General features: G+C 52.3%; 1 protein-coding gene across 1 annotated transcript in view; it reads left to right on the top strand.

The window, feature by feature from the left end:
- The window catches only part of CACNA1G (calcium voltage-gated channel subunit alpha1 G), a 143,255-nt gene that overhangs the window by 44,677 nt on the left and 74,788 nt on the right, over nucleotides 1-23,790 (top strand). The window contains exons 4-9 of the mRNA XM_086762607.1: nucleotides 9,174-9,271; nucleotides 11,434-11,593; nucleotides 13,575-13,866; nucleotides 14,320-14,412; nucleotides 16,029-16,839; nucleotides 18,306-18,670. Coding sequence (XP_086618733.1) covers nucleotides 9,174-9,271; nucleotides 11,434-11,593; nucleotides 13,575-13,866; nucleotides 14,320-14,412; nucleotides 16,029-16,839; nucleotides 18,306-18,670 — 1,819 coding nt within the window. The remainder of the gene's footprint in view (nucleotides 1-9,173; nucleotides 9,272-11,433; nucleotides 11,594-13,574; nucleotides 13,867-14,319; nucleotides 14,413-16,028; nucleotides 16,840-18,305; nucleotides 18,671-23,790) is intronic.

The following is a 23,790-nucleotide window of genomic DNA, read 5'->3' as shown; positions in this document are numbered from 1 at the left end:
AGAGGCCAAAAGATGTGGCAAGGCTCAAGACCCAGACTGGAGGCAGAGATGGAGGGCAGAAAGGCCAAGAACTGTAGCTGTCCGCGTAAACCCATCTTCTGCAGGAGGTCACAACCTTGTGCTTTCCAGCTGCACCAGCCTCTGGCTCCTCAGGTTAGGAGAGGGCTCAAAGTTTCCTCCAGAAGTGTCTGAGCAACGCTAGGGGCTGCAGTGAGGGGACGTCGGACAAGGTGGGATCCTGGGTCCCACCAGCTCTGGTAGGGTTGTAAACATTAGCAGTGTGGCCAACGGCTGGAGCCTGCTAAAGCCACCCTGTGTGTTCTTTATTTCTTCTTTATTATTTCTTATACTAGAATTAAGTTTGATGAAGAACCAAACCCAAGCAAGGTCAGACATCCCACCAGGGTGGCCTGGGAAGGCGTGGTGGTGAGTGCTGCGCTGCTTCCAGCTCTGCCGCCCCGGGGTGCTGCTGCGTTCCCCTCCCAGCCCGGTCCCGTCCTCGCCTGCTGAGCTTGCTTGTCTTTGGAGCTAGAGTTGTTCTCACTGTGCTTCTACAGAGACCCTGCCGTGATGGCACCTTGGTCTAGGAGGACATTACCAGAGACTGTTCCCAATTCCTACTGCCAAAATATAGCTGCACTTTCCTTAAGCAAGCATCCAACCCGAACGGGCGTTTGGGTGTGCGAGAGCCACCTCCTTCCTGCGCAGAGCCCGGAGAGCGGCTCCTCTCCGACGCAGCCGCCTTCCCGCGTCCCCGATGCGCGGAGGCATTTATTTGCTGCCGAGGTTTCGCAGCCTCACAGCTTGACCGCTCCCGTGACTCCTGCCAGGTCGGCTTTGCCTCTCACCAAATGATGGGCCTTTCCTTCGCGTGTGTGAGCCGTTCCCATCTGTGCCCCGTCAAAACCAATTCAGCTGACAAAGGATCGAACTGGATCTAAATACGAAGCAGAGCCTCTCCTCTCCCAGTGCCTGCTTTCTCTGCTCCCTTCCGCACCCTTGCGCTCTCCTCCGGCCCTCGCCCATCCGTCCCGGAGTGCTGCATCCCGCTCGGAGCATCGCTGCCGTTCTGGAGGGTCCCTCAGCCATCTCCAGCAGCGCCGAGGGCCGGGGAAACCCGAAGGGGCTGCAGGAATGGGCCAGTGCTGTAGCAGAGATAAAAATAAGGGACCGAAGCATGTTACTAGCCTCAAGAAGTGGGTAAAAAAACTGTAAGGATAAGAAAAAAGCACTCCAGGGTCAAATCCCAACCAGATTGAGGGACATTGCTCCGGTAGCCCCTGAGTGCAGCTCTGCGGTTCCCACATGGGCAAATTACCCCAACGAGCATCCAGCCCATGGTGCCAGCAGCAGAACATGGGAGCAAGGGGCAAGCCGAACTCGACGTGAGGGCATCTTGCATCTGAGCAGGTGTGTGATGGCAGGAAAGGGGCCAGAGCGGAGGTGTGGCCCTGGAGGAGAGCCTGTGCTGGGGTGATGCTCAGATCCCCGCCGTGTTTGCTAGATACCCGATAAACCACGTCGCATTTTTACGTAGGTCTGCGTGAGCGCTTCAGCCAGGTTCCCCAGTGAAATGATGGGGGAAGACACCCCACACTGGCATTTCCACGTGGCCTTGGTGACCACAAAGAAGCAACTTTGCTTCTTCCTTCCCACTTTTTTCCTCTCCTTTTCACGCAAGACATGGGAGGAGGGAAGCAGCAGGACAGCATGGGCTCCCGGAGGTCCCCAGGCTCCTGCTCTCCCACTTTCCCTGCTTCTTCCCTTCCCATGGACTGCAGAAAGGGATGGCAGGGGGAGAGGAGATGCAGCAAACTGTGTCTGCAGGGCATCGGGTGGGGAAGGCGTGTCGTGCCGGGGGCACGTGGGATGTGGTCCGTGCCGGGGCTGTCACTTCCATGGGCAAACCATCCGTAGAAACCCTTCCTGAGCACCACTGGTCTAGGAGAGGCTTCCAAAAAAACCCCCAAACTTGTGGTATTTGATCCTCCCCATTCCTCAGGAAGTTTCTGGACCTGACAGAGGATGACATTGCTGAGAAACCTTTTTTGTGCATGTTTGCCTCGAATCTTACAGTGGGCTGGGAGCTCGGGCGCCGCGCTCGCTCCTGCTGCACGGCCGGCCGCTTTCGTGGCATGCCGTTAAGTACTCCTCAGCCCCGTTAAACTGTCCAGACTGATCTCATGAGCTCATGGAGAGTAAATGGCTTCTTTGTGACAATGTAATGCAATTAGCGCTAATTGTAGAGTGTGTAATGTCTGCAACACATCTCTGTAATTACAGTAAAACTTGCTGGAGATGAGAATAACGCTGTATTATCAAAACTCAGCTTAGTGAAGCGCGGCCTTGGCTGTAGGTTACGGAGTTGCACGGGGAACAGGGAAGAAAAAAAAAAGTGATGGATGGCATAATTATGTTGTGTTATTTTAAAGGAGAGGATTTGCGGTTCACTTTTAAGGAAACACTTGAAGGTTAATGGGTGTTGCAAGCCAGCTCTCGCCCTCTAAAGTTGATTCAATGTGATTTCGATCTCTCCTGGTGTAAGACGCGGAGGTATCGAGGATGAACACTTGTTTACATCAGAAAACATGCAGATGCGTTTACAGCTTAGTGCTGGCCGAGGTCGGGCTGGTGAACCGGAGCTCAGGGACGGAGATGTGCTCTGACTTGCCGTCTCCCTGGCTGCTCCAGGTCCCGGCACCCAGCTCTGCCTCCCCCTCCTGCGAGCAGGACGCAGGGCGCTCTGCTCCGATCGGGCTGTGGGAAGAGCGTACCCAGCCATTGAGATCTGCCTGCTCCTCTGCCGGAGCCAGCCCCCTCCCCAGCCACTTTCCTGCAGTCCCACCAGCTTGCAGGACATCAGCTTGCTTTGGCTTTGGTCAGATAAGGACTTCCCTGAACCTCTGCATCCCTGTGGATTGAATTGTTCTTTAAACGATACTCATAAAAAAACAAAAAAAAAAACAAAAAAAAAAAACCAATCCAAAAAAACCCAATGGTTAATGGTTTTCCCAGGAGACAGTCTTTAAATCAGGGGATAGTTTGGCACTGTAGGAGCTCACAAGGTTCCTCTCTGCCTTCTTGTCATAGTTTAACACTAAATAAAACCAGGACGCTTCTCCAGACGCGGGGTCAACCAGGGCTCTGGATGCGTGCCCGCGTTTCTGCTCCACTCCGAGCAGGGCTGTGCGTCGTCCCGGCTCTGCGTTTTGTGGGGCTGTTGTTACGCCGGGCTCAGTCGGCCGTTTGGCCAAGTGTGCGGAGTCCTGTTTGTGCTTTGTTCCTTGTAACAGTAACGGGCCTCTTAGAAGACTTTGGAGGAAACTTAAACACTTCTGGAATATTTTGCTTGCAATTTGAGACGAGCTGGGGCTGGAGGTGGTTGGCAGGCTGTTTTCTTCAGAAACAGACACCGCTGCTTTTTCTCTTTGCTTCCTGAGCGCTTCTTGTTATCATTTTTTCTCCCTCTGTTGAAGGCCGTATTAAAGAGTTAGCTCCGCTGAAGCTTTCATAAACAACCCTTAAGGACGTCTCGCTCCCTCCTGGTTCTGAGTGCTGAATTTCAGGGATGAAATGTGCTGCAGGAAGCCTTGCTGTAGTCATAGGTAACAGGAGAGAAAGGGATGCTGCGGTTTCCCCTCTCTGTCCCTGCTCCTTCTAAATCTGGATGGTTTCTGAAAAGCTCTTTAGCTCAGAAGTTGGGATGAGGGCGGCGCTGGCAGACCGGTCTCCGCGGGGAGCGGCAATCCTGTGGCTGCAGCAGCCGGAGCAGGGTTCCTGCTGGGTGCTCTGGGTGAAGCTTCCAGCACGTGGCCTTCACCTCACAGCCCTGGTTCACTTCGTAAGTGTGGGCAGGGCTCTCACGTTAGCTGAGCGAGGGGCTGTTTCAACTCCAGAAAGTGCTGGTGGGGCTGCCCACAGGAGTCCGTGCTACAGCCTCTGCTGTGACTGCAGGCAAAGGCTGTTCTTTCCTCCCTTACAAAAAAAAAATAATTTAAAATAATAATAGAGAGGCAGGGATGAATGTTGCTTTTTCATCCCCTCTGTCTCCTGCATTGATCCCTCTCGCACGGAGAAGCAGCACCTTGGAGACGTGGCTGCGCGGGGCCCTCTGCGTGCCGTGGGGTAATTGCCCGTGTAAGTGGCCGATTTGCACACGCAATTACCCAATGTGCAATCGCAGCCTCAGCCCCTTGGAGCTGCAGTGGAAGCTGCACCAAACCCTCTCCCAGGAGCCTTTCCCTCTCCTGTGCTTTCTGGGATGGATGTGAGTGTCCTAGAATCTGGGACCCCCTCCCAGGGTCCCACTGCAAAGATGCTCTTCGCTCCGAGCAGGCGTGGCAGAACCGCATCAAGCAGATACTCGTGATTGCAGACCTCCAGGGATTCAAAATCTGGGGTTGAGCCTTGCAATTTGATGCTTTAAGTGACTTTTGGGAGGATGAAGAGCAGCCAAGACCTGGAGATGGCAAAGCCCCCGGCTGCGGATGCTCTCTGCTCCGTGCCGCCGTACCGCAGCCTTCGAAGCGGAGCATCCTGAGCAAGCTGCGTCCCTGACTCACAGAAACCTGCTGCGTTAACGAAACCCTTCGGCAGCCTCCCTCGCAGCCAAGCTGACTCAAACCCACCTGTGAAAAGACTTGTTTTTTAGAAGCTTTAGGACTTTTTAAAAGAGAATTATTGAGTTTCTTTCAGTTCTTCAGCTGAACTTGTTTCAAAAGCCTTGCTAGTCAAGTGTCCTGGCTGGGACACGTGGTGAGGACAGGTCCATCAGGCTGCAGGGTTCACGCTCCCTCCAGTGCAATTCTTTTTATTCCCTTCAGCTTGATGAAAAGGAGTGTTTTTAAAATTAAGCAACGCCCACGAGTGCGGTGAGACTCGCGAGGCTTCAAAAGCAGCGCCTGAGCAAAAGCGGAGGGCGGAAACGCCAGCGAGGGCCGGGACAAAATTTCATTCTGGCTTTCTGAAGATACAACGCTGCCCGAATAATTTCCCATTGTCTTTTCCAAAAGTGATGGCTTAATATTATCCACTGATTGCTGCGCTTTGTAGATAAAGGGTGCCTGTATGCCCAGTTTTGGAAGCCTTTTAACGCGGAATAAATCTGAGCCTATCTCTTGCTGGCAGCGAGCGGGGCTCTGTGCCTCTGTGGGCAGAGGGGTAGGCAGCTCGCGGGGACACTGCCCTGCCTGCAGACATTGCTGCTCTGCTACGGGTTCCTTATGTGACCTTGGTCATGTCCCCTGGCTCTGCAGCATCCCCGGCACCCAGCTGTGAAAGCAGAGAGCTCAGGTTTTCCTCGGAAAACACCCTCAGCACAAACTCCACAGCTCTGCTGGGTCTTCACACCATGTTCTGCTCTCTGAGGCACTGGAACAGGCTGCCCAAGGAGGTGGTGGAGTCACTGTCCCCAGAGGTGTTCAAAGAAGCTGTAGATGTGGCACTCCAGGACATGGTTTAGTAGGCATGGTGGTGTTGGGTTGATGGTTGGACTTGATGATCTTGGAGGTCTCTTCCAACTTTAAGATTCTGTGATTCTGAGAGGGAGCAATCCCAGGGATGGGAGCAGAGCCAGGGCTGAGGGCAGGGTGAGATGGAGAGGCAATGCTGGGTAGGCTTGGGAAGGGCTTTGCCAGCATTTCTGAGCTCTGGTAGGGGCTCACTGGGTGAGAAGAGCCCCTTCAGCCCTTCCTGTGGTGCTGCTGAGCATGACCTCTGCGAGCCCTTCACCGCAGGCAGGGGGGCTGCCTGATACTGCGCTTACGAGATCCTTCCCATGGATGAAAGAAACCCTCCCAGTCTCGCTATCCCCAGGCAGAACAGGAATGATTTTCTGCTGCCCAGTCCATCCTGAGCCATCACTTGTGTCTCTCTGTCTGCTGAGCCCTGGGAGTTTTCCTTCTCGCAGGCGTGTTTGCCAAAGGTTTGCATCAGCTCTCCCTCTGCAGCCCACCACCAGCCCGTTGTACGTCTGGCTTTGCAGATGCTCCATCTTTATTCTTAGAAAGTCCTAAATATTTCCGCTTTCCTTCTGAGTAATTCCAGCAATCGGGGGTTGCTGATCGCTCTGAATCTCAGCATTGCTGTGAATCCATCCTGTTTAATGCTGAGTATTTTTCTGAGCCTTTAACTTGGCCGGGCACCCGGGTCCATGGCAGAGGCACTGACAGGCGTCGCGCTTTCCCATGTGAACAGAAATGACATTTGAACTGAAGCTTCGTTGAGGGCTTTTTACATGGCAGATTTTCAGTGCATCGATGTTATAGATGCTGGTAAATGCACCTGTCACCTCGCTGGTTGGTGACATCCTGACATGCGCTCTCCTTGGGTACCTTCCCTTGCCAGGGACGTGGATTGATTCCTCCCGTGCGTCCCTTTGCTTTGGGAAGCGACCTTCGAGCTGGGAAGTGGTGGGATTCTCATTGGACTTGCTCTTTAGTAACTGATTTTTACCCACTTTTTTTTTTTTTTTTCCTCCAACACTGGGTTCTCCCAAGGCTCTTGCGCTGTTATCAGAGCAATGTGCAGGTCTTCTAGCCTAGGTCTGGGGCTGGGCTTGGGGTGCTGTGACAGTGTCCGGTGCTGGCAGCAGCGGTAGGAGAGCACCTACCTGCTCCTGGTCTTGGTGTTCAAGTGTTTGCTCAAGCTAGTGGGTTGTGGGGGTGGTTTTTTTTTTGTTTTGTTTTTTTTGGGGTTTTTTTTTTTTGTTTGTTTTTGGTTTTTTTTTAATGTGGTATTATAATTGTTCTTTAATGGATTAAATCAAAATGCATTTACAACATGTCCTTTGCAGCTTACAAGCACACGCAGCCCTGGAAGTGGGTCTAGAGCTGTCATTAATCAGAAAATGATTTGTCTTGGTGTGAGTAACCATATGCTGCTCTGAATTTTGCTGGTAGCCTCTGTTTTAATAATGGATGAAAGAAAAGCTGTATGTTTGACATGGGCTTTCTACCTGAATCCTGCAAACCATACAAAAATCTTATTTTCAAACAGCGGGTGAAACTTGAGAACCGTTAAAGTCCAGGGAGATTGTTGCCCCTCTCCCTGCAGCAGCCAAAGCTGACCGGATGCGGTGAGTCCCACACGCCGAGGAAGGGGCTGGTGGTGTCGCTGGGGCCAGCTGGGCTTTTGTGGACACGCTGCCTTCCTCTCTGGTCAGAGGATGAGAACAAACTCCTAGCATCGACGTGTGTCTGTCCAATGTTTATATTCCGAGATTGTCCCGCAGCTGTGGGTGTCTGCTAAATATGGAGGAGTATATTGAGGTTATTTTGGTCTTAGATATGGTTTAATCATCATCATCATCCTCATTAGAGCCCATCAAGAGAAATGGGATAAAGTGTCATTGCGTTAAGTGCGGAGTTATATATTTGGGGGCTAGAAGGAGAAAGTCTTCTCCACCCCAGGTGCTCCTCACCTGCCAGTGGCCAGGAGGAGAGTGGGTTTGGCTGATCACAGCGAGAGCAGAAGCCTCCAGCACGCTGCAGCCGTGGCAAAGCTAACCCAGCACCGATGAATCTTGCGGGATTTCTCGCAGAAGGGGAGGGGGCAGCACTGGTGCAAGGCACCTGCAAAGCCTTCTCCAGAAGTTTGATGTCTCATCAGTTAAATATTAATTCAGACCAGGGCAAGTGTAGAGAAAGGTTGTGACTGGGAAGCAGAGAGCCTGTCTGTGAGACGGGGCTGGAAGAGCTTGGTTTGTTTGGCATTGCAAAATCAAGGCTGAGAGGAGATGGGATTTGTCCTCTGTAAATACGTCAGGTGGGTAAACACCGGAGACAAAGAACAGCTATAGCGGCTACTCAAAAGAGAGCGCTGCCATGAGAACAACTGGATATGAGCTTGTCTTGAATAAATTCAGGCTGGAAGTTAGGCTTCTAACCGTCTAAGTAGGATGGAGGGAACCACCCAACTAACTTTGAGATGGAACTTGATAATTTTCAGAAGAGATTAATATCCTGTGGTTGCCTGTGGCAGCGGGAGCCCAGCTGTGTGGGGAGCATTGTGGTCCTCTTCCTTGCCTTTCCCTGGCTCTGCCCCTTCAAGAATGCTTTTGGGCAGAGCTCTTGTGTTTTCCCACAGCTGGAGAGTGAAATCGTGGTGGTGATGTGGCCGATTGCCCCGCTGTGCTTGAGCGCAGGTGCCATGAGCAGAGTGAGACGGGGCTGGGAGACCCCAGTCACATCCAGGTTGCACCTCAGCATCCTGAGCTGTGAAACAACCCCATCCGGCACAGCGTAGGAGCACTGGGAGGTTCCTTGGTCCACATTTGCCCCATTTGTTATCTGGAGGTGTCATCAGTTTTGATTTATGCGCTTGCCCGTCCACCTGAGTCCCTCCTGCCAGTGGTCTCTGCTGTGTAGAGCCAGCATAGCTCAGTGTCCTGTGCTCCACACCTCCTTTGCCCTGCACGGGGTCTGCACCAGGGGATGCTCCTCGCTTCTTTTCAGGGTTGTGGTGGTGCCCAGCACACCGAACCCAGATACCTCAAGGGGGCCTACCAGAAAGATGGGGAAAGGCTGTTTAGTAGGGCTTGTTGCGATAGGACAAGAGGTAATGGTTTTAAAATAGAGGGGGGTAGATTTAGATTAGAAATTAGGAAAAAATTTTTTACGATGAGAGTTATAGAACACTGGAACAGGTTGCCCAGAAAGGTGGTGGATGCCCCATCTCTGGAAACGTTCAAGGCCAGGCTGGACATGGCTCTGAGCAACCTGACCTAGTCAGGGATGTCCCTGCTCCTGGCAGGGGGGTTGGACTAGATGACCTTTGAAGGTCCCTTCCAACCCTAACCATTCTATGATTCATTAGAGTATCTGTACAATTGTTGTTAAAAACAGGGCAGCGTCTGGAAATTGCCCGTCTGGAATGTGCAAGGACTTTCAGAAGCTTTCACCCTGGACCTGTGCAAAAACAGTAACCAAAGCAGATGAGAGAGAGAGAAGATCTGTGGCTGTGTGAGCTGGTGTATCACATTCTCGCTCGTTGACTTTATTCTGATACGCAAACAACCCTCAATCAATTCCTCTGGCAAACTTTCCTGATGGGAGAGATGCACTAACAAGCCCCTCTGTGAGCCGCTGGCATATAATGTTTGATTTATAATGTTTGATAATCTAACATTTCTCCAGAAGATCCTTGACGCTGCTCCGCATTTGTGTCTTTTGCAGGATGCTGGAGTATTCCCTGGACCTGCAGAACGTCAGCTTCTCAGCGGTCCGTACCGTCCGCGTCCTGCGGCCACTCAGGGCCATTAACAGAGTCCCCAGTAAGTCGAATCCTTATTCCTCCCATTTGATGCAAATTCTTTCTATCTGTGCTCCGAAGATGGAAGAGCAAACACAGGTGCTTCCTATCTTACATTACAGCTCAGACGTTCACCCAAACCTGGTAGTGCTAGGCCCTACCCCCACTCTCTGGTTTCCAGTGCCTGTTACTCTCCTACCTTAAATAATATTCCTTTTGACACCTGTGGCATTGGAGATGAGCCACCAGTCAATAAGATACGCAGGACTCTCTTCGGACACCTTCCTTTCTTATCTGAAGAAGGTCTTAGGCTGCGAAGGCGAAGGGATGCAGGTGACAGGGATTGACGGAGCCAACAGCCTTTGCCAGGTGATACGGGCGGAAGGGGCTGAGCTACACCACTCCCCCCCTCCCTGTGCTACCCCATCCTTTCCTGGAGAAATTGGGGTGAGGAAATTTTGTTGTACCTGGAGACATCCCCCTGGGAGGTGGTGAGGAGCCTCCTCTTGGAGCATCTCTTCTTGTGCTCCCCAGAGCTGATCTGTACAAAACCCCCAACACCTCCAAAGCCAGCCTGGGTGCGGTGGGAGGTGGTTATTCAATGCTGGTTTATCAGGTAGTGCACAAGGATCTCAGACCCCTGCTTGAACAGCAACGGGTGGCATTGCCTGCTTCTGCAACGCAGCAGGTGATGGCAACCCAGCCCTGTGCTCAAAGAGGCATTGACCATCACAAACCCAACCAGTCTGCCCAGGGAGCCGTTCCTGCTGCGCCAGGCTGGGCACAGCCCAGAGCGCTGCGAGAGGCGCTGGGCTCCATCCCTCTCAGATGCGCTGTATGGATCGGGTGCGACACGTCTAAGTACAACTGCATCAGAAACGCCGTTTTCCTGGTCCTGCAATCCTGGTATCAAATCTAGCATTGTTTTAGCCAAATTAAATCCAAGTCGGAGCTCCCCTATCTGAACGAGGCCAATGCCTTGACAAGAACTAAACAGCTTCCGTTCTGTCTGCTGATGCTGGAGGTGCCTGGGCTCTATTTATTTTTCTGGTCCTGACTCTTGAACTTAATCTGGCTTTGCTGCTGCTGCTGCTGTTTCAATGACTACAGTAGCTTCAGAATCCTGTTTGCAATGGGTTGGGTTTTTTTTATCCCCCACTGCTGAACTGATGGATGGCTGAATCTATCCGCCACTGTCTAACTGGGGATGTAATTCACTTAATGTATTTTGAAATCCCAGGTAATTTATCTTGCCTTCTCTGCAATGTAGTTACAATGGGATGGAAATGTAAGGTGGGAAAAGAAAAAAAAAAAAAACACAAAAAACCAGAGTTTTGTATGATGATAAATGCAGTAACCACGGAAAGTCATTGCAGTTAATTAGGAGTTGTCGCAAGGTGGTTGTTCCCCAGCAGAGGAGTAGAAGAAAAACCCTGATAGAGGAGGTGACAGCATCAGGAAGAGAGAAAAAAAAAAGTCTTCTTGAAGTATCAAAGTAAAGGGTGCAACAGTAAAGCTTTCTTTAAATGAAAATCAATATAAACGAGTGAGAGAATGCAGAAGATGAGGAAAGAAGGAGAGCGAGAGATGAGCAGAATATTACAGAGACGTCAGATGAAATCAATTTTTTTTTGTGTGTAAATGTCAAGTTGAAGTCACCATCAATTTGTCTTTGTTACAGAACTGGCTGTTCCTGAACTTGTGAGAATTAACTGCCAGAGAGAGTCCTCTGTTTTAAGGGAGAGAGGGGATTTAGGGTAGATGAGGAGAATTAGGGAGGGAAGGGAATTTTATTATATACTGAGTGGGGAAAGAAATACGACTGAGCAAGGGAGAATGTCAGAGTTTGGTCTCGGGGAAGAAAGGAGACATATAATTGCTAGAAAGCTTTAGGAGGAGGACTTCAGATGGAGAGTGAAGGGAGAGAAGGGAAGGTAGGTTGCTTGCCTGGGAGCGGGGCACGGATGAAGAGGGGTGTCCTAGGGGTTTTGGGGGGAAACCAGAGGGGACTGGGGAGCTGCGGCTGTTTGCAAGCCATGAGTGGATAAGGATATAGTGGTTGGGAAGGCAGCAGCTGTCAGTGGAAGGAGAAGTATGGATGGAAAGGAAAAGGTCAGGACGACATAGCTGGAATAATTCAGCATGTACTTTTCCTCTTTGCTGACTGCTTCCCCTTCGCCTCAGGCATGCGCATCCTGGTGACGCTTCTTTTGGACACGCTGCCCATGCTGGGGAACGTCCTCCTCCTCTGCTTCTTCGTCTTCTTCATCTTCGGCATCGTGGGAGTCCAGCTGTGGGCAGGTTTGCTCAGGAACCGCTGCTTCCTCCCTGAGAACTTCAGCATGTGAGTCTGCGCGGGCAGCAGAACTGTCGCTCCAGCTGGGGCCAGTCCATCCTCCCAGGAGACAAGGATATCCTCCATTAAAAAGCCCTGGTCTTCTGTAAATGCTCCCTGCTCCTTCCTGCCACCACAACTCCTGCCTGGGCATGCAGGGCTGGAACAGAGCGAGCTGTGACAATTTGCCATTCAAATCCCGCAGAGCTGTCCTTAACCCTCAGCTGGCGGCTGGGAACCTCTCTGATTGATAAGAGCCTCCAAAAAAACCTGAGAATAAGAGTTCAGGCTTTCTAAATTCAGCTTATCATTAACACGTGAACTTTTCTGTGTTTGTTGAGATGTTGAGGTCTGAGTCCTGTTCAGCAGCTGGTATGGCCTTGTGGTCCCTCCTGAACCCCAGGGAAAGCTGGTGGAGCTACCATACATTTCAGGATGCTAAATCCTTTTCAGTCTTGGAGCAAGGGGTAGTCCCTGTCCCAGAGTGTTATTTTTCACAGATTCCTGGATTTTAAGGCCAAGAGGACTATTGTGATCAAATGAGGGTTGTAGCACTCGGCTTCCTGGCCAGTTTGCCAGCTGTAGGAATGTTTGAACAGCGGTTGAAATATCCCTCTGCTCTGCTAGCTGTCAACCTCTTTCAGACCAGAATTTCCATACCAGTTCTCCTACCTACCTGCTCTTTTCCGCTACCTACCTCCCTCCCTTTGAATGCTTGGAGAAGGGCAGGTGACTGCAAGCCCTCTGCTGAGCGTCAATGCCCCAGGCTGGTGCTCCGTTATCTGTTGTCCTCACATGTGGCAATCGCACTGCAAGTAGTGCTGTGAGCCCAGAACCAGAGGAAGATGCCAACCTGGCAGGCTTCTTTCTTGTCATCAGCTGCAAAACAAAAGGCTCCAAAACTCTGTCACCTTTCCGGGGATCGCATCCAAATGTCAACTCAGAGCTGATCTGGCCAGATCCACACCTGGGTGGAGGATCTGCAAGCCCAAAGCCTCTCATGTGCGCGCAGCGGGATCATCATGGTGCTGTGGCTGGGTTGGATCTCTGTCCGGACCTGGCACGATGTGCCTTTTATCCTCTCCCATGCATTTCCTAATCAACTGCCACCCCTCTTGTAGCCCCTGCCCTCAAAGGGTTTTGGGAGGGTCACTACCAGGGCACGGCCGTTAGGTAAATGGCAGCAGGGCAGTGGGATGGCTTCACCGCTGAGAAATCCAACAGAGCCACAGGTTTGGGTGGTGTTTAATTGAGCCAGAATTCCAGGGGTTTACATAAGCTTTGAAGAGTATTAAAGGCAATTCTGCAGGAATTAACCGGGCTGAACTAGGCTTAAAAATATCTTTGCAAGCTTTAACAGGAGTCCTGGCAGCATTAAGGAGATAGCTGTGTGCAGAGCAAGAAGCCAGTGTCTGGCTGGCCATGGGTTGTTTCATCTCCCTGAAGTGTTTTTGCTGGTTTTCTGTGGTAAGGCCACCCTCAGAGGGAATTTAGAGCTTATCTGTGGGCTGAACAGGCACTGTGAAATACAGATGAAGGCCCTGTCTCTGGTTTTTAGGAAGCTTGGGAGGTCCTTGTACACAGAGTCTCCCCAAGCCATTCTTAGCATCTCCAGGAGAACAGGAGATACAGGAGCTTAAACTGACTGATTTCTATCTTGCTGCAGCAAAGAGATTTCAGAGAAGCCCTGCTGGGCTGAAGCCTGCTCTTAGTCCCCCAAAGTCAAAGCCAGAGCACTTCCAGATGGAGTGACTCTTAGTAATGTCATCAGAGAAGTTGCTGAGTGGTGGAGTGCACTGCCTCAGTTTCCCAAAACCCAGTTAGGGACACCGTCTCACCCAGTGGGGCTGCAGAAAGTCCAAGGTGATCCCTTTGTAAAAAAAGCTTTAATGTCCAGAATAAAAGATGTCAGACTTTGCTGTTATAGCTGTTACCTTACAGATTGCCTGCAACTGGTGTGCAAACCCTAGCTCTGTCTGAACTCTTTCAGTCCCTACACGGTGGATTTGGAGCGATACTACCAGACGGAGAACGAAGACGAGAACCCCTTCATCTGCTCCCAGCCCCGAGAGAATGGGATGCGCTACTGCCGGAGTATCCCAACGCGGAGGGAAGAGGGTCTCGAGTGCACCCTGGATTATTATTCCTACAACGACACCACCAACACGTCCTGTGTCAACTGGAACCAGTATTACACCAACTGCTCTGCCGGGGAGCACAACCCTTTCAAGGGAGCCATCAACTTCGATAACATCGGCTACGCCTGGATTGCAATATTTCAGGTGAGTCCTATCACACTCCTGTGGGCTATTTTGCACTAGCAAGCACCTATCTAGTCGTGCATGGATGCTCAAAATGTCAGGGATACAACTTGATGCCTTCTTTGAAGATGCTTCCATCTCACATGCATGGACAGAACTCTAGCGTCCAAACCCTGTGTGTGTGCAAGACGACCATCCTGGTGTGGAGCAGAGCCTAGAGACTGCTCTTCCCTCTGCAAAATGCAGTAGTGGGCCTTAGGATCAGCTGAAACAGAAGGGCTGGATTCATCCTGGGCAGCTGGTAATGTGGCTGTTGGCACTGTGGGGAGCAGGAGTTGGCTCCTTAGTGTCTTGAGTTGCACCAAGACCAGGTATGGGGTGCCAGAAGTGACCCAGCCAAGAGAAACATTGCTTGTGCACTTGGTGTTGTAACTGAGCCTTGAGGGGTTCATTTTCCCTTCCTGTCTCCACCAGGTCATCACACTGGAAGGCTGGGTGGACATCATGTACTTTGTCATGGACGCACACTCCTTCTACAACTTCATCTACTTCATCCTCCTGATCATTGTGAGTGGCCTTAGGGGAACATGGGGGACCTCCTGGCATTTGGAGAGGGCAGAGTGGAGTGAGCCAGAGGAACAGGGCAGATAACACAGTGAATATAAAGGCTGAGGTAGAAACCATGTAGTTCCCATGCAGCATTGCACTGCAGCTGCGTTTTGCTGCAAAGATGAAGGGAGGAGAGAAAGATGTGCTTAACCTCTGGCAGATACACTTCTGTTCCTGCTGTTTCTAGCACTTCTCTCCTTGTGCTCCAGGGTCCTCTCTCTTAGTTACCACCTTGACTTTAAGTTCAAAAGTAGACAAATCTTCCCCAGTCAGGTTTTGAGCTCTGGAAGGGGAGGAGACTGCCCAGAAATTCCCTCATATCAAAGAACCCAGCTGCCTGGGTCTTTGGTGCAGAGAGGACATTTCAGGAAAACAGTCCCAAACTTCAGAGAGCACATTAAGAGAGGAGGGAAGAGATTACTGCCCACAGCCCACCCACACTTCACAGCATCATCTGAGACCACCCACAAAGGAGCCAACAAAGAGTTTCTGTGGGGTGGGCTCCATGGTGGGCTCCATCTATGAAGCAGAATTGTCTACCGTGACTGGCTGAGCTCGTTGTCTAGACTCCCTTTATCGTCAAGGGAGAAAAATAGGTGCTTTAAGGGGGTGATTCATCTCCTCCAAAGGTAGACATCCAAAATAAATTAGATGCATTGCAGAGCTGATGTGCCTATTTCTCTCTTGACTCTAAAGGATCATTAGGTGCCTCACTCAGATGTATCTGAGATAAGTGAGATGAGTCTCTTTCTTCCTCTCTAATTGGACTAAGTCCAGCAAAATAGCTGCACATCGTCCATTAGGCCATTGTGGGGATTTCTGCTCCTCATCAAACCAGGACTCAAACTCTGATGAGGAGGTAGGAGGTCATTTAGTCCATGATGCTTTTGCTGGTTCACCTGTTAGCTTCCTCTAAAAAAGAAACAATCCCTTGCTCTCAGCATCCCCAAAACAACGGAGAGGAAGGGCAAGCAGTACTTTTCCAGATGCCATGCGGGTGATGTGAGCGGTGTCTGACAGCCCATTAGCATGTCAGTAATTCTCTGTGATCCAGGCTGGGCTCTGCAGAAGGCAGAACCTCATGAAACCCTGGTTGGCAAGAAAATTTCCAAGCTGTGGGTACAGACTGCTGATGCCCTTGCGTAACAGTCACCCGCAAATCCCGTTAGCAGGCGAAAGGGATCTGCTCGCGAGCTGCCCACGCACTGCCAGAAAAAATGTTCCTATCAGGAAGGCTCAGTGCATTCATCGTAATGCCGCTAATTGTGATAATTACAACCGCTGTCTGTGGAGAGAGAAAAACACCATCTTAAAAGAGCAAAAGCTTTTTGTCAAAATAATCTTCTCTCGTCTTTGATCTCTGACGTCCTTCGTGGAGCACTGGCGTGGGAGTCCCCGGAGCGGGGGCTCGGGGGGTGAGTTGTCCCCTCCGCACTCCCAGCCAGTGGTAGCCCTCGGGTGACACAGGGAATGGGGCTGGCTGGGGTCTGCCCTCTGCTCCTTGTACTGGGATGTGGGGGTTATGGGGTGGGCATGGCCACCCCTGAGGTGGCTGATGGCTTCTGTCCCTTTAGGTGGGCTCCTTCTTCATGATCAACCTCTGCCTGGTGGTGATAGCGACACAGTTTTCCGAGACGAAGCAGCGTGAAAGCCAGCTGATGAAGGAGCAGCGGGTCCGTTACCTGTCCAATGCCAGCACCCTCGCCAGCTTTTCGGAGCCAGGCAGCTGCTACGATGAACTCCTCAAATATCTGGTTTACATTGCCCGTAAAGGCAGCAAGCAGCTTGTGGAGGTCTACCGGGTGGCGGGTGTGAGGATGGGCTTCCTCACCAGCCCCGCAAACAAGGCGGGGGCTGACCGGCATGCCAGGAAGCGCCGGAGCAGGAAGAGGTCCTCTGTGCACCACCTCATCCACCACCATCATCACCACCACCACCACTATCACCTGGGCAACGGGAACCTGCGGGCGCCACGTGCCAGCCCGGAGATCAGCGACGTGGAGACCAGCTCACTCCACAATGGGACCAACCGGCTGATGCTCCCCCCCTCGGCACCGAACCCCCATGGGACGCCCAGTGCCGCTCCCAGCAACACCGAGTCCGTCCACAGCATCTACCACGCCGACTGCCACTTTGAGCCGGTGCGCTGCCGGTCATCCCTCCCGCAGCCGGGCCTTGGCTTGCCAAGTCCAGAGGGGATCCCCAAGAACATCGTGGGCGCCAAGGTGTACCCCACGGTGCACCCCAGTACCTCCCATGAGATTCTGAAAGAGAAGAGCCTGGGGGAGGCTGCAGTGGGCGCTGGGAGCAGCACCTTGACGAGCCTCAACATCCCGCCCGGGCCGTACAGCACCATGCACAAACTGCTGGAGACGCAGAGTACGGGTGAGCTGGATGATGGTCTAGGGTTGCCTTGCAGAAATATGAGCCACATCCTCATTTCTTTCTCTTTCTGAATCATTGCAGGGTTCTTTTCAGTCCATGTTATGGAGAAAGGCGATGGCTTTCCAGGTGAGACCAAAATAAATCTTGTGAGCTATCTAATGCATCTTATAGCCAAAACCAGGAGAGAGGTTTCAACCTTTCAGATTTCACACTTGCAAGAATCTAAGGGAAATGAATGTTTTCAATGAACCCATTTTCCCTCCCATCCCCGTCTTCCCCCTAAACCAATTTATTCTGCAATTACAGGGAACACATCCCAGATCCCTGCATTCCCAAAATTATCTAGAACAGGGTAACACCGAGCAGAGCCGGAGTCCAGCCTGGCCGCTTCCAAATGGCCCTGTCCCTTCCTTGCTAAAACACAGGGGCTGGAGGTGGCTGCATTGCCCACCCCTTGCTGCAGAGCTTGAGGATGGGCGCCTTCCAGATCCCAGCACGTCCTTGGGCACAGTGTAGCTCCACTCCCCGAGGGACCCGAGGCTCGGGAAGATGGGGTGTCTGCTTTGCGCGAGTGCTCAGTGGCAATCGCAGGTGCCGAGTATTAAAAATCTTCCTGGGGTGATTTGCTCAGGAAGCCCGTGACAGAGCCAGACACCGAAAGCAGCTTTCCTGGATCGGGGGTTTCATCCCTTCACTGCAAAATGCTCTTTCCCCCTCTTTGCCCTGAGGTTTGTGAGCTGGGACCAGTCGAGTCCAAACCCTCTCAGCGTCCAAGAAACCTTTCTGGCCAAGCTTTCCCAGGCAGTCACTGCCACGTCCACCCCACCACAGCAGCGTTGACCTTTCCAGCCGGGAGCTGTGCGGGGAAGAGACCGACTCCTGCCCCCAGCCCAGAGCTGCCTGGACACTGAATACAGAGCTGGGCTCCCAGATGGCTGAGCAGTGGGTTTTTATTCACGCTGCTGTGCGTGAGTCAGGAGTGTGCTTTGCAGATAGCCTCTCCCCTTGCAGCCAGCTGGTGGGATTTTTGGGGAATATCCTGCTGGTACTGTCACCCGGGAGCCACCTGGCAGCTGGGCAGCGTGTGGAGGGGGAAGCTGGTGATTTTGGAGCATCAGCAAACAGCAGGAGCGGGAATGGAGGCTGCTGGCGGCGGCGCTCCCGCTAATTACAGCCTGGAGCTTGCCGTGGCCGGGGGAGCTGATTGCTTTCTCCTGGCTGTAACGGCCAGAGGGGTAACAAGGTGGGGTAGGGGTCTGGGTCAGCAGAGGGCTTTGTAACTGGGGAGAAGGCGCTGGGGCTTTATCTAGGGCTCTTTAACCCAGCAGGAGCCCTTTTCCCTTTGGGAAATCCTGTCCTGTCGAAGGCAATGGATTTGTGCTAGGAGGGATGGGGGTTGCTCCCACAGCCGCCTGCGGCACCCCCCATCCCGGCTGATGGGCTGCCCTGCCCTGCTGGCATTTCAGGTCCCTGCCAAAGCTCCTGCAAGCTCTCCAGCCCCTGCACCAAGCTGGATGGTGGCTCCTGCAACCCCGAGAGCTGCCCTTACTGCCTCAAGGCACTGGCAAGCGAGGCTGAGCTGACGGACAACGAGACGGCCGACTCGGACAGCGAGGGGGTCTACGAGTTCACACAGGACGCCCACTACAGCGACCAGTGGGACCCGCAGCGGGGCAGAGCCCAGGCCAGGAGAGTGAGCCGGGTGCTGGCCTTCTGGCACATGGTGTGTGAGACCTTCCGGAAGATCGTGGACAGCAAATATTTTGGCCGCGGGATCATGGTGGCCATTCTCATCAACACGCTCAGCATGGGGATCGAGTACCACGAGCAGGTGAGTGCTGTCCCGGCAGGGATGCGGGAGGTGTTACGGGTCCGACTCTGGCTGCCGGCAGGATGGTGTGGGGCAAGAGGCGTCGGGGTGCTGTAGGAAGGGTCCCAGGACAGAGCCGGGCTGATTTTTCTCCTCTGAGTCTGCCTCCAGCTTGCTGGCAGCATCACCCTGGCTGGTACTGGGCTGTGTGAGCTCCTGCATCCCAGCCCTGCCAGGGATGCTCAGCACCATGCCAAGACCACCCTCACACGGGGCGGCACCACGCATTGCTGGTTTCTGTGGCGCGAGGGCCGAGGAGAGGCAGCAGCCGTTTGCCACTGGGCTTGTGCCAGCCCGGCAGCGCGAGCGGTGCTGCCAGCGCCTGCGGGATCCGGGGTCAGCGCAGCTGCAGGCAGGGAAGTCTATTGAATTTGCGGTCCCTGGAGAGGAGGTAACGAATGCCTTTGCCTCCCCGGTGAACACTCCAGCAACGGCACGCCGAGTCCAAAATAGACTCATGGCTGGCTGTCCCTCCCCTTGATTATCTGAGTCCTCGCAGGCAAGGGGCTGCCTCTACTCCAGCCTCTCGCACGCTCGTCACCTGGCAGAGCTTTTCCCTGTATATAGTCATTAAGAAAAGGAGCTGGCACTTTCCTTTTGAAATGTCTCCATAGGGGTGACAAGAGCTCTGCTTCTAGAGAGGCTTTTGCGCGGTCTGGTCTCGCGTAGGTTTTGGGGCTGCTGCCGGCAGCGCGCCTGCGGTGCTGCCCTAGGTCCTGCCGCAGGCGTGGGATGGCTTGGTGCTGCAGGTGAACGCTTCGTTTGGATTTGAGATAAAGAATTTATTAGCAAGGATACTGAGATGTCACAAAACCATGTTCTGTAACCCTCCGATGCGCAAGGGCTGGCGGTGGGCACTCCAGCGTGGTGCTTCTCGTGGGATGCTGGAGTTCTCCCCTCCCAGTCTGACATGGCCACCCCTGTCCTAGCACCAGCCTTTGCTGGGAGCTCCCTTGCATCTCGAGTCACTGCTGTGTATTATCTCCCTTCCTGGCACGTTTTGGATTTGCAGTCGCTCGCAGTTGCACACAGAGGTGTTTCTCCCACAGCTCCCAGTAGCAGCGGTGGTGGCTGCAGACCAGCTCCAAATTCCTGTGTCCTCCCGTGGCATTAATGCCTCAGTGACCGGACTCCAGGGAGACACGGCTGTGCTAAATGTGTCCCTTCCAGCCAGCACCTTCTCCCTGACGCCCTAATGCAGCCTGGCTGGCTAACCGCTGTTTTCGGTGCATATTAAACAGCGATGCGTGGCGAAGTCCTGCAGAGTTCACCTTCGTGGGAGCTCTGTGGGGAAGCGTGAGTGATTCCCCTTTTATTTAATAATATCAGGAGGATCATCTCCTAAGAACCTGGAGGCAGGTGGCTCAGGAAGCTGATAAACAGTTCTGTTCCTCCCGTGGCTGAGAGGTGAAAGCAGATCTGCCGTGTCTTTGCTGCGACTGTCCAAGGGGCGCATTGTCAAAGCTTGCTGGAGCATCTTTGGGAGATGCTGGTGTAGGCTCCTGTGCGTGTACCTGGGGGGGCCCGTCCCTCTGGAATGGGTGGCCGGAGCAACCTCCCATCATCAAACACCCTAAAGGTGACGTAGCTCCAAAATTCTTTGGCTCGGGGGAAATAGAGCAGCGGGGTGCTGTCCTCTGCCCGGCCGGTGGTGCGTCCTAGCAGGCAGCTGGATGGGAAGAGGCAGATTTTGGTGGTGATTTTCGGGTAACAGGGTGAAGGGAGCTGATAAGCGTGGGGGGGACTCCAGACGCTGTGGGTGGTTGCTTTCTTTGACGGTATTTTTAAGCTACTACTGTTCCAGATTCCTTTCTCCCAGGCACTTGGAATGAATAGCGGAGCTTGTTTTTATTAGTTCATCCGCTCAGAGCGGCGGCAGAGAGTAGAGAGGTGTTTTTCTGTAAACTCGAGAGGCTTATAGTCTGCAGTTTCATAATCTGACAGTTATTAGAACAGGAATTAGGGGGGAGAAATGCTTGACCAGGCATTTCTGCAGAGATTATGAACACCGAAACGTGATTTTTTTTCTTGTAGAAGAGCCTCTCCTGAAAGTACGAGTGATCAGCCTCGCTAAATTTGTCTTCATTGGCAGATTGTTTGCAAAGATGTGAGGGGGCTTGCGGAGTACTTGACTCCGTGACTTTCTATATTAAGCTCTCTGTTTATTTAATGAATATTTACCTCTTGGACTTTTCACACGAGGCCATCCTGGGCACACTGAGCTATATTAAGATAAATACTTTGAGGACATGTTTTATGGTGTCATGTCAAAAGCCTTGTGTTGTTTAGCAGCACCTTGCCAGAGGGGAGAGGATGCGCTAACGGCTATTCTGTGGGAGGAAGGATGGGCTGGGGGTTACCCAAGGAGGAAGAAGGCTTCTGCCCTCCCACCTGTCCCCAGCAATGTTAGGTGGGATTCAGCAGCTCTGTGAGCAGCATCCTGGATTTCAAGACAGGAGCTGGTCAGCTGAGGCCCTCATTATAGCCAGGGGAGAAAAGTATGGCTCCTCTGGAGGGTTTGCATCTTGCCTTGGGATGGGCATCCTGGAGGGATCTGCTTGTCTCCACGGAAGAAGCCTAGAAGATGGAAACTGTCTTTCAGTTGTTTGCTTAACAGACTCATGAAGCAGAGAAGGGCAGGTTGGGATATTCAGGATGAAAGTGGTTCTTTGCAGGCACATCAAAATGAGTGGAAATTGGGAGTGTGTTAGAAACACTGGCCCCCACCTCTTGCTGTTTGTTTGCGTTCACCCATCAGTCAGCCTGGCCAGACTGAGCACCCACGGCCAGGGCTGCTGGATGCACGCAGCAAAGGTATTTCACGTCCCTAGGAGCCTTCCATCCTGAAGCTCCTCTCCATTGGCCACCTTCCACAGTAAAGTCATTGTCAACTCATATTTTACCACTGTATGGCTGTGGGTTCAGGAGCTGGGTTTCCTCTAAGCTCCATCTGACATGAGCTTGCTGACTTTCTCCCTCAGCATTAGGTTGCTTCCAAGTGTTTCCTGCATGTGCCTGAGCCGTAGGTGCACCTGACTGGGCTTAACTCTGCGTTTTCTGCCCGTCCTCCCCACCCATCCAGCTCTGGCTCTTGCCTGTCTCCCCACTGCTGGGTTCAGTGGGAGGAAAGCAGGGCGGCTCGAGGTGCACGCAGCGCTCACCGTGTCACGGCTGCTGGGCAGCAGCGTGAAATTTTCCATCAGGGAAATGACAACCAGATTGCCGCGGATTATTAATGTGACTGCTAAATAGCTTGTTTTTCTACGGAGATGAAGCAAGATGCAGGTAGAAACTATTAGCTTTAGGTAGAGGAATATAAAGATGATTTAAAGGCAGGCTCTGGGGGATTTTAAATACATTGTTGAATCAATTGACTGATTCGCCTTAGGGAAGCTGAGACTCGGCAGCGTTGCGGGTTCAAACGGCTAGGGCTTTGCAAAAGCTTGTTCTGCCATGGAGCAGGAGTAAAATGTGCTGCTGAACCAAAGGGTTTCTGTGCTGCTTTCCCCCCAGCCCTGGCTGGAAGCCAGGCTGTGTTCCATAAGTTGTTTTTTTTTTTTTTTTTTTTTTTTTTTCCCCTCCAAATCCTTCCTTGGAGTGAAACGCAAGGGCTTTAGCACAAGGCGTGATGTTGGACTCCTCAGCAGGGGAAAGAATTCGGCAAGGGCTTCCTTGAGGAAGGGCTTTGGGGTTTTGTTTTTGTTTTTAAAATCTGGTTCATATTGAGCTGCCTGGCTGTTCTGATTTTTCCTCGTCTGAACTCACATTGTGTGAACTATACTCTACATATTCATTTGTTTAAATAGCACTTGAATTTCAGCCGCTGTCTCTGCGGTGTTTTGCCATTGTTAACGTAACAAGAGAGACTGGAGAGTCCTGCGCTGGCCTCCCCAGAGCTGCAGCCACTTCAAATCCGTGGCTGGAGCTCATGGGGACTTGGATCTAGATGGGTCCAAAACTCTGGTGTCTCAAAAGGAAATTGGTGCAGACCTGTAGAGAATCTTTTGTTAATTTTTAAAAGCAACTTGGAGAGATGACAAGGGTGAATTACTCTTTGGGGCAGCGCCCGAGGAGAGGAGCTCATCATCCATGGGGGGATGTTCTTCGAGGAAGGGGGAAGAGGCAATGCCAGACCATCTCCCCAGGAAGGGGATAACCAGTGGAGTGCCCCCAGCTCTACAGCAAGGCACTGTGGGAATCCAGAAAGCAGCAGTGCCCCAAACCAAGGTGTGCCAGCTCCATCTGCAGAAGGCAGGAGCAGCCTAAGTCCACGGTAGTATCTCCAGCTGAATTCGTAGTGCATCCCGCTGCAGGGGCCCGGAGCATTCCCGGTAGAGATGATGTAAAGTTGTCACCAGTAACGTTACAACCTAATAGCCACTGCGACGTGGAAATATCAACCATCTGTGCCAGAGCGTCAAAGGAAAGCTTGCTGGCAAAATGCATTAAAGTGTCTATTTATGTAAACAGTCGAGGCTGGAGAACATGAGAGCCTTCCTGACCAGCATCAGAGGGCGTGAAATTTTCAGGTATCCAGGATGATCAAGAGGGAAGGTGAAGGGTCAGTAATTGCAGCAGCATTAGAAAACCCGCCAGCATGGAGGAACCATTAGGCTCCAGGTTCAAGCGTTAATAATAGTCACCTAAATGATATTTATGCACTTCTACTTCTGCCTGAACTCAGTGTGCAGGGAAGAAGGTAACTGAAAATTGTTAGCTGTTGTGACACCTACTGATTGATTTCTCCATGTGGGAAGAAAATTTGATTGCTCCATGGAGAAGTCGTGTAACGGAGCTGGACCGTGGGGGTTTGGCAGGCTGGTGCCGCAAGTCTTGGAGTGCTTGAGTCTGTGCCAGTGTCCAAAGGTGGGCAGGCTGGAGGGCAGCAGGTCTGGATCCATTTGTGAATGCTGCCTCAAGAAATAAGGGCGTCTTGGGGATCAGCAGCACTTTGCTCCCAAGTGTTGATGTTCAAGAACTTCCACATCTCCACCAGTTTCAAGCCAAGTTGAACGTTTTGCTGCTGGCCACAGGAGTGGTGGAGAGCAGCTGCAGATTTGTCAAGCATATGGAGGCTGCTC

Source organism: Chlamydotis macqueenii, chromosome 18 (genome assembly GCF_036417535.1).
Source record: "Chlamydotis macqueenii isolate bChlMac1 chromosome 18, bChlMac1.mat, whole genome shotgun sequence".
In the NCBI taxonomy this organism is placed as follows: domain Eukaryota; kingdom Metazoa; phylum Chordata; class Aves; order Otidiformes; family Otididae; genus Chlamydotis; species Chlamydotis macqueenii.
Note: the sequence above shows the minus strand (reverse complement) of the source record. Positions and strands in the feature narration are given on the sequence as shown.